The sequence below is a fragment of the Pteropus alecto genome, unplaced genomic scaffold, assembly GCF_000325575.1.
Source record: "Pteropus alecto unplaced genomic scaffold, ASM32557v1 scaffold43, whole genome shotgun sequence".
Taxonomy (NCBI): Eukaryota; Metazoa; Chordata; class Mammalia; order Chiroptera; family Pteropodidae; genus Pteropus; species Pteropus alecto.
Window position 1 is genome coordinate 4,033,882 of NW_006435764.1, and position 9,448 is coordinate 4,043,329.

Here is a 9,448-nt window from a genome sequence, read left to right on the forward strand (position 1 = left end):
AGGGCAGGTTCTATCCCCAGAGGGTCAAGAACCAGGGCTTGGAGCTCTGCCCAAGCTGTGATTGGCTGTGTGATCTCGAGGTAGTCTCTTGCCCTCTCTGGGCCTCTACTTCCTCTTTGGGTAAATAGGACTTGGCCGCCCCCAGCAGAGACAGGACCTAGGTATGGAGATGACAAAAATAACCACAGCCCCCACGTAAGCCCTTCACCCTACTACATCACTTAAACCTAACAACAATCCTGGAGGGACGAGGCACTGCAGCCCAGTTTTACAGATGGGTCCACTGAGACCTGGAGAGGTGAAGTCCAGCGTCAGATATCAACAGGTGGCCAAGTCAGGCAGGAGCCAGGCGTGGGGCTGCAGCTTTGAAAGTCTGAGCGCCCAGTGTGTGCTCAGCGGAGGGCTGTTCTCTACCCAGGGCACGCTAAAAGGGGGCTGGCCAAACGGGGCACTATAGGAAGCCAGCTACAGGATGCAGAGTGCAGCAGCCCTGGGCAGCTGCTGTGGCAAATCCAGCCTGGTGGCCCTGACTCACAGGGCGCTCGGGCCTGGGCACTTCGCTGGGTGGGACAAGCTGTGGTGGGCACGGGTGTGTAGAGACCTGGCCAGACCCTTCCCCTAACTCACACCCCTCATCTTCTTCGGCCCCAGCCGGAGCCAGGGGCCACCTCAGTCCTGTTTAAAGAGCAAATGAAGGTATCTAGTCCTGTGGCCTTCAGGGTCCAGCTCACTCCTCACTTTGCGCCCCTCTCCTCCTGGTCCCTCGGGAGGCTGGAGGCTAAGGCCAACTCCTCCAGGAAGCCAGCAGGTTTCTCCTTGGAGCCTCTGGTCCACGATGATGAGCCTGGCTAGAGGACAGGGTCTGCCACCTCCTCCTGTCCAGATCGGTGCGATCTGGAGTCGGAATGACCCCGCGCGCTTCTAGCTGCCTCTTCCTCGTTGGGTGGGCCTGTTTCCTCATCTGTAGAATGGGTCCCTCCCAACGAGGAAGGCGCAGCAGAGAACAGTTCTGAGCACCGCCAGGCCTGGCCGAGTTGGGCTCGGTAGTTGTTAGCGGCTATGAACACCCCATCCTCCTCCTTCTCCTTCCCCTGTCGGCCTCTGCGGCCCCCAGCAAGAACTGACACCCGGCTGGGGCACTCACCCTCAGGTCAGCCGTACGCGGCGCCACTCGGCTCTGGGCTCCCTGCTCTGCGATCCCGGCTGCGGCGCCCACGGAACTCACTTTCCCCCGCGGGCGGGGCCTGGGGCGGGGCCAGTGAAGCCCCGCCCCTCCCCGGGCCTCAACCGGGAGGCGTGGGAGCTGCAGGCAGGGAGACAGTGTCTGAGCTGTGACCTCGCGCTGGCCAAGCTTCCACCCCCGCCCCCCGAAGTTGGGAGACCGACCATTCGGGGCCGCGGGGCGAGGAGGCAGTGGAGACGGGAGCAGAGACACTGACCAGTGCGCGAAGTGCTCACGTCTAGCACTGACAGCAAGCCCAGCTAGGAGGGCTAGGGAAGGGGACCTCCGCCACCAAGGGGGCTCCCTGGGCCTATGGCTCAAGCTTGGGGTTCAATACTAGCACATTCCCCCACTTCTGGGACCCCCTCCCCTTACTTAAGGCCGCAGTTACACCCGATCCTTACACCTTTCTGCCTGATGACCCGGGTTAGGGCCCTGGGCTCCAGGCCTAGTGCTCTGTGTCCTTGGCGGGTGGCTGCCCCTTTCTGGGCCTCTTTCCTCAGTGGCAGCAGGACATTGAGGACCAGGCCACGGTCGTGTTCTTCCCCTTCCTCCCTGCACCCAGCAGGTGCTGAGCAATGCTCTGTGCTTAGCTGTCACTCCATCTGCTGCTGGGTTGTCCTAATGACCTTGCTCCAATTTAGCTCTGGGAGGTTCGCCATGTCCCAGCACCCCTGAGCTCGGGCTCACGGCTTCCTGCTGCCTGCACTTTGGACAGGCCAGGACCATATTTACTGGGGACCAGGGGCCCGTCGGCTCTGGTGATCCTTGAACCCCTCACTTCAAGGGCCTCTGAGGGGTGCGAGAGGATGAGCAAATGGAGCCCCCGAGCCCAGACTGGAAACTGAGTCACAGCTAAGGTCAGCATCCAAGAACAGTGGGGGACGTGTTTGAGGACGTCATAGGGCTGTTTTCAGAGGGGACCCTTGACACAACCTGACAGCACCAGTGGAGGGTCTCAGGTCGGTCCTGCCCAGGACAGGAGGAACTGGCTCAACCACATTACAAAAGGCTGTTAAGAGAAAAATGCCTCTGACACATGTCAGTGAGGAAAAGAATCATGTCAGGAGCTGGGTATAGTCTGACCTGCTTAATGAAAGTATTCTACTCATCCGTGTACAGATGCAGGTTCCACTGTAATGTTGGTTGTCCGAGAAAAACAAAATTCGAAGTGATTTGGGGCTTTAAAGCGCACCGTGACTGTTGTTTTTGAGGCGCTCCCATCCCTCAGGACTAGCAGCGGGCTGGACTCATGGACCTCCTGGGCCTCCCTTCGGGCCCCGCACTTATTGCTCACTATTCCCTGCTCCTCAGGCTGTGGGGGCCCCAAAGCCTTGGCCAGTGGTAGGGCCTGGCCTGGCCCAGGTGTCATGATTTGAGAAAAGGGTCCCCTGGCAGTGAGCTGGGAAGGACTGTTTCTTTGCTGCAGACCTTCTCAGAGCCTTGACTACGGTAACTTGCAGTATCTGTCCATGTGACGGCACTGGGAGCACGTCCCATGCTTACTGGTCCCATGGAACACCCACCCACCATATCCGAGAAGCAACTTGGGAGATTAGTGTTCTGTAAAAAGCACTTTTGCAAATGATGGAGGGGTACTGAGAGCTCGGACCTTAGTTTCTCATCCGACATAGGCTGTGTGATCCTGAGCAAGTCGCTTCGCCTCTGAGCCAGTTCCCCCACTGCTGAGAATGTGCTGAAATTCTTTCCCATGCTTAGCACCAAGGTCGAGGAGGCTGTTTTTGGCTATTCCATGGGCACTGGGCCTGTGTGTGGGCCAGAGGGAACCACAGCACTTTGCTGGGACTGCAGAGCAGGAAGTCCCGAGCAGAAGCCAAGCCAGTAGCCTTGTCTGGGGAACTTGGGGAGGAAAGGGGATGTGGCTGGAGGTGAAGCAAGGCCAGCTCAGGGGCAGCAGGGCCTGTGTCACTGCCTTGTGACTGTTACCCCCTGCCCTTCAACAAGGATGATCGGGCCTTTCTGAGTTTCTGCTACTTCATGTTCTTCCACTTGAGACCCAGGGAAGCTCTCCGACATAGGGGTCTTAGTTGTGGGTGGTGCTCAGGAGAGGGCAGGCCCAGGCCCCAGCGATAGACACCCAGGTTACGGGAACAGACCTGAGCTGACAGCCAGCCTTCTGAGCCCTGGGGAATATGTCCGGGAAGACATGTGGCCAACAGGGCTGTTGTGGGCTAAGGCCCGGCCCCAGGTCCCACAGATCTCACAGGAAGGCTGGGCCAGCTCGATGGAGCCCAGTAAGGGACCTGGTCCAGTGGAGGAACCCACAGGCCAAGGGTAGGCTGCAGCCAACCCGGCCCAGACAGCTGGCAGACAGAGGCAGTGGGGGAGAGCAGAGCTTCTTTATTGGGCAGCAGGGGCTGCGGGCCAGCCGGGCAGGAGTGTCACCGGTAGAGGTAGTCGGCCTGGATGTTGGCAGCGATCTCAGCCTCCCACTTGTCCCCATTGTTCAGCAGCTTCTCCTTGTTGTACAGCAGCTCCTCATGCGTCTCCGTGGAGAACTCGAAGTTAGGGCCCTGCAGGTGGCAGTGCAGATGTGGCCATGTCAGGTCCCTCCCAGGCGCCTCTGCCCTGGCATCCCCCACCCTGGGGCCTGCTCACCTCGACGATGGCGTCCACGGGGCAGGCCTCCTGGCAGAAGCCACAGTAGATGCACTTGGTCATGTCGATGTCGTAGCGGGTGGTCCGGCGGCTGCCGTCAGCCCGAGGCTCGGCTTCGATGGTGATGGCCTGGGGAGTGGCGCAGGGCACTGCCGCCTGCCAGCCACGCCAAGCTCCGGGCCCACGGTCCAGCCCTCACTGCTCATTCCCACCCCCGCATCTGCACACGCCTGTCCCCTTCTGGGGGGCTCATTCCCTGGGGGCCTACAGGGCAGATCTCTTTCCTGACTCCTCCCCCGACAGCGTGCCTGTCACATCTTTCATGCCAACCTTTTCTTAGCACTTGCCCTGGATGACTGTTTTGTTTGTTCATTAACCCAAGAACACAAGTCCCACAAGGGGAGGGCTGTGGCCTGCGTCGTTTGCTACAGAACCTGGAGCCCCGAGGGGTCACAACCTGTAGCACGTTCTCAGTTCCTGCTGGATTTATGGTGAACTCTCCCACTTACGTTTAGTTTTCCCAATTGATGGATGAGAAGATGGAGGCTCAGAGAGGCTGAGGGGCTTCCTCAAGCCACACAGCAAATGAAAGGCAGAGCCCAAACTCAAAGGCCAGTCCTTAGGTCTCAGTTCCTGGGCATAGCCTTGTGCCAGCTGGCGCAAGGGGTGGTCTGGGGCCTCCCACAGGCAGGGGGACCCTCACAAAGGGGTGTGGCCGAGGCCCTCACACCTCCCCAGGAGCGTAATGCCCGCCGTGCACGGTGGGACCTTTGGCTGGTAGCTCCGCCTCTTTTGCCTCGGTTTCCTCATATATAAAAATGCGGATGACAATCTCTACCTCCCAGAGCTGTCGTAAAGATAAGTCATGACCCTGGCCGAGGGCCCGGTCTGCGGACGGCGCTTGCTACCGGGGAGCCCTCACTGTTGTTGTTTTGGGGCTCTCCTATGTGCTCCAGGTTGCTGGCTGGACTGAAGACATCAAGGCCCGTGGCCTGGAGGACCTGGGAGCGGTCCAGGAGGTGAGCTAGGACAGCAGCCGTCCTAAGCCACGTAGACATGGCTCAGGAGCAGCCACTGGAATAGAGTCACTGTGTGGACAGAGTAAGCGCCGTGCCTGCTGGGGCTCCTGCCGGGCGTGCCATGGATCTGTGCGCCGTGGTCCTTCTGTTTCTACACTAACAGGCCCTGAGTGCAGGACGTCTGTGCAGGACCCTCCCACAGAACCGAATGCCGGGGTTCAACGGAACGGCAACCAGGGGCAGCAAGGGCCTTGGTTGCGGTGTGTGACCTTGGGTGTGGCTCTGAGACAGGTACACAGGCCTGGGTTTCATGCCACTGACCAGACCCCCACGGGGAGGACCCACTCGTGTCACGTGGTCTGCTCAGGGCTGGAAGCTTCATCCTGCTGACTCAGGATTCACTGACTCTGAGTCAGCCCAGTGACATGGTTCCCATTCACGGGTAGGGGAAGTGGCTCAGGGAAGGAAAGGGGTTTTCACACACCCAGCAAGGGGATGGCATTCGGGCCCAGGGCTGCTCTGCTTCCCTCTGCCAGTGGCAGGGGCTGGGTGACGGTCAGTCGGGGTCGGGGGCTCACCTGGGCGGGGCAGACGGCCTCGCAAAGCTTGCAGGCGATACAGCGCTCCTCCCCGGATGGGTAACGGCGCAGCGCGTGCTCCCCGCGGAAACGCGGGCTCAGCGGGCCCTTCTCAAACGGGTAGTTGATGGTGGCTGGCTCCCGGAACAGGTAGCTCAGGGTCATGCCCAGGCCTGTGAGCAGCACGGGCATGGTGGGTGGGGCCTCTCCTCCCTGGCCACCGGTGCCCACCCCCAGCCCACCCAGCCCCGCCCCCAGGGCCCACCTCGGATGAGCTCCGTCCACAGCAGGGTCTGAGCTGCCCGGTCAGTCACCGACTTCATGTCCATGGAGGGCTCTTGCGCGTTCACGTACTCTGCCAGGGACGGAGGCTTGTAGGCTGTGCTGGTGGTGGGGATGGGGTGTCCCACAGCCTCCCCGCCTCACCAGGAATCCAGCTGAGGGAAATGAGTCTTGGCCTTCCCGCCTGGGACAACAGGTGGGCCCTCCGGGGGCTTGTTCATTCACCAAACCTTCCCCCCTCGGCCTCTGGCCTCAGGCAGTCCTCACCCACTCCTCCCTGTGCCTGTCTGGCCGTTAGAGGCCAGGAGTAGAGGGGGCTGGGAAGGCTTGGGTGGTGGGGTCCTGGTGAAGATGCATGGGCACCCAGGGCTCACACTTGGCAGCTCCCTCCCTGCCCCACAGAGGGGATCTCTGAGATCACACTGTGTAGCCATAGGGAGGGCACCTCAGCCCTTGCAATGACAAACTGTGCCATGAATCATATCAATCTTGATCATCATCCTCATTTTACAGAGTGGAAACTGAAGCTCAGAGGGGGAGCCCCCGGCAAAGCCAGGCCTCCTCCTCTGCCTCTGGCAGGACCATGATCGGGAAAGCCTGAGACTCCAGGTGCCCTGGACTCACTATAGGTGGCTGCCACTGCGCCGCTGTGCAGGCTCCGGCCACTAGAATGCCCTGCAAGGAGAGAGGTTATGTTGTGTAGCTGCAACCTTGTGCTGGGACACTGTGCTCCCCCTGGCCCGGGAAAGGCTCCCTTGGTCCTACCTGTGTGTGCGGCCTGGACCAGGGCCCGAAGCAGCGTGGGTGTAGTCAGGCAGCGCATCTGTCAGCATGAAAAGCACGGGAGGTGCGGTGGGTCCCAGACCCGGCCCCCCAGGACTCTGACACTGCAGGAGCCCTGACCCTTGACCTCAGTGGCACTGTGTCATCTTGTCCCATTCCTGTTAGAGGCACAGATGGCCTTCCTGTTCTTAGGTGTGGCCTTCCCAGCCTTCCGACCTGACCCAGCTCCGCTGGGCTAAGATTTAGGAAGTACTGTGGATCCCAAGTTCTATCTATTTTTTCACCTTTTAAGAAATCTTTAAAATCCATCCCTCCTACCGCCCATCCCTCCCATTTCTCCCCTCCCATTTATTCTCCCGCCAGCATTTACTGAAAGTTCACTGTGCCAGGGGCCACATGCACTGTCATTTTATCCTTACGAGGGACCCATGAGAGAGGCACAGATGAGAAGCTGCATATCAGTCCTGTTGAGTGACTGGCCCAAAGCCACACACTAGGGGGTTGGGATCAGGAACTGAAGCCAGGCCAGACCCCTCCTTTTACACCCCCAGCCCTCCCCTGCTGGAAACCCTTGATTTAACCCATGAGGCTTAAATAACCCTCATGATCAAGTTCCTTTCCCCAGCATCAAGGCTCTTGTGGAACAGTCTCCCAGACTGCCAAATGACCTTGAGCAGGTGAGTCACCTGGCTTGTTTTCTGTGAAATGGGGGGTCATGAGAATGTAGGGGCTTTGTATATGCCAAGGGTTTAGCCCAGAGCCCGGCACTTAGCCCGGGCTCGAGAGTGGCCTACCGTGACCTGTGACCTCTAACGGGCCCATTTCTTTTGACCACTGACTTCAATACCAGGCGCCCAACTCAACACCTTCCTCGACCTTCCCCATGACCTCTGACCCCAAGGACGCCGGCGGCGCATGCGCCCGGAGGATGCCGGCGTCCCGGCCCGCCCGCTGCATGCTGAAGGACACAGGGCCTGCGGCTCCTGAGTGGGACGAGATGAGGCCTGGCACAAAGCCGGCAAGGCCAACGGGAACATCACACTCGCCCCCGACGCCGCGCTGCCCAGGCGCGGCCTTAACAGCCACGCCGCGAACACCCACCTTGAAGCGTTGCCGCTCCTTCCCGGTACCCAGCGGCCTGTCCTCCGAGAGGCGGAGCCTACGCTCGAGGACGCTGCCATTGAGCTGGCTGGCTTCGCCTCCTCCGCGCTGACCCTCCATGGTGTGGTCTGATTGGCCAGTGGTGAGTTGACAGAGGCGGGATCCGAAACATCTTTCCTCCAATTGGCTGGAGCAAAGCGGGCGCTTGAAGTTGCGTAGAGCGTCGCCATGTTGGATCAGACAGGCCAATAAGCGAGGATTCCCGAGCCGCTAGAGGCGGGACATCCGGACGTGGTTCAGGAAGCGGCTCCGGGTTTGACCCGGCGCCTTGGGCTGCTGGAGACGCTTGGTCTCCGCAGGGTGTTTGTGATGATGGTGTTGAGAATCGCAGCCGGCAGTAATCCCGCCTGCTCTATGCTCACCTTTCACCCAAGAGGTTTCATTTAATTCTTACAGCAGCCCTGGATGGAGGAACGATTATTCTCGCTCTACCGATGGGAAACTGAGGCACAGACTTGTTTAATAACTTTGCCCAATCCATAGAGCTGCGAGGTGCTAGATCTCTATGACTCGGGAGCCCCGTCCCTTAACAGTCACCAAACCTGTGTTTCCCCTCAGGGAATTGTGTGGCAGAAGGACCCCGAAGGCAGTGGACACTGAGAACGCCCTTGAGACCGCAGGCGTGTGTGAGGGAGTGGGAGGTGGTCAGGGGAGGCTTTGGAGGACGTGATGTCCAAGCCGAACATGAGTAGAAGTTGAGCAGGTCGAGAAGGGCAGAGAGAGCATGCGGGGCATGTGTGCAGAAGACTTCCCAAAAAGGACAGGTCACGTGGCTTAGAAGAGGACAAGGACGGGCCACGTGTTTTGGCACAGGGTCGTGGCAGAGCTTTCCAAAGACTTGCCAGTCCAGACTTGTGGGCAGCAGGGAGCCACTGAAGAGATTCAGGCCGAGGGCTGGCGTGGTCCCCCAGCTTTGCGAAGATCAGTGGGTGTGCTGAGGAGAAGGGCTGGGCCTGGAGGGAGGGCGGTTGATGGACAGCCCTGGGCGCAGCACTTGTTAGTGTTTGGGTTGTGGAAGCGTGTGGTGTTACAGATCATCAGGACTTGCTGAAAGGTGGGACTTGGGAGGTTCAAGGAGTGTCGAGCAGGAGGCCGGTGAGTTGGCTCTGTCCCAGAGCGGACGGGGGACCATTCCATGATGGCAGGGCCCAGGAAGATGAGCAGGACAGGGAAGAGTGAGTCCAGTGTGGGACATGGCCTAGGGCTGGCCACAGGGGGGACAGGAATGTGTTCAGAGTCCCAGAGAGGCCTGAGTTGAAGGGAAGGGAGATCATGCTGCAGACACCCCAGCCGGACCTGGAGAGAGAGCTCGGGGGAGAGGAGGGAGACAGCCTCGCCCCGCCCAAACCAGGAGACGGACGTCTGGAGCTCAGGGTCAGCCACTCATTTTTATTAAGCTGTAAATTTAATCTCACAATGTTCTCAGTAGATACAGGTTCTGAGTCATCTCCGCTGTGCAGGTGGGGAACAGGCTCAGGACAGGGACGGCCCAGATCACAGTGGGTCCATGACGTGGCCAAGACCAGATGCCAGCGCCCCTTCTGCTGCACCCTCCACAAGAAGCGGGCGACTCACAGGTGCCCACGTTTGCCCTCCTCTCCCAGGTCACAGGTGGCTAGTGTGAGGAGGGAGGGCAGGTTACTGCACCATTTCCCACACGCCCTCACCTGGGCCCATCCTGGGTGGGGACAGCTAATGGGGGAGGCCGAGGGCCCGAAGAGGGAATCCCCGGGAGGCAGGAGGCAGGCACTGCTCTGGACTGTGGCCTTGGAAGGTCTTTCCCT

The 9,448-nt window shown here is 59.9% G+C and overlaps 2 protein-coding genes and 1 long non-coding RNA gene across 5 annotated transcripts in view; 1 reads left to right on the forward strand and 2 right to left on the reverse strand.

Moving 5' to 3' along the window:
• The window catches only part of TCIRG1 (T cell immune regulator 1, ATPase H+ transporting V0 subunit a3), a 9,500-nt gene extending 8,211 nt beyond the window's left edge, over positions 1–1,289 (reverse strand). The window contains exon 1 of the mRNA XM_006911007.3: positions 1,145–1,289. The gene's annotated coding sequence lies outside the window, so the exon portion shown is untranslated. The remainder of the gene's footprint in view (positions 1–1,144) is intronic.
• Positions 1,290–3,560: 2,271 nt separating this feature from the next.
• Positions 3,561–7,744, reverse strand: NDUFS8 (NADH:ubiquinone oxidoreductase core subunit S8). Of its 3 annotated transcripts, none has more exons than XM_006911008.3 (7): positions 7,605–7,744; positions 6,486–6,543; positions 6,345–6,395; positions 5,704–5,793; positions 5,439–5,611; positions 3,842–3,970; positions 3,561–3,756 (listed from the first exon to the last, which is right to left on the reverse strand). In XM_006911008.3, the coding sequence occupies exons 1-7, from the start codon at positions 7,722–7,724 to the stop codon at positions 3,625–3,627; spliced, it is 753 nt and encodes a 250-aa protein (XP_006911070.2). In that variant the 5' UTR covers positions 7,725–7,744; the 3' UTR covers positions 3,561–3,624. The 3 variants fall into 3 exon arrangements, with proteins under 3 accessions (XP_006911070.2, XP_015444372.1, XP_015444373.1); XM_015588886.2 differs by having other exon boundaries at positions 6,486–6,661; positions 7,605–7,693; XM_015588887.2 differs by lacking the exon at positions 7,605–7,744 and adding an exon at positions 7,298–7,398.
• Positions 7,745–7,880: 136 nt separating this feature from the next.
• LOC112479198 overlaps positions 7,881–9,448 on the forward strand; it is a 5,276-nt gene continuing 3,708 nt past the window's right edge. The window contains exon 1 of the long non-coding RNA XR_003046096.1: positions 7,881–9,241. This is a non-coding gene — a long non-coding RNA (uncharacterized LOC112479198). The remainder of the gene's footprint in view (positions 9,242–9,448) is intronic.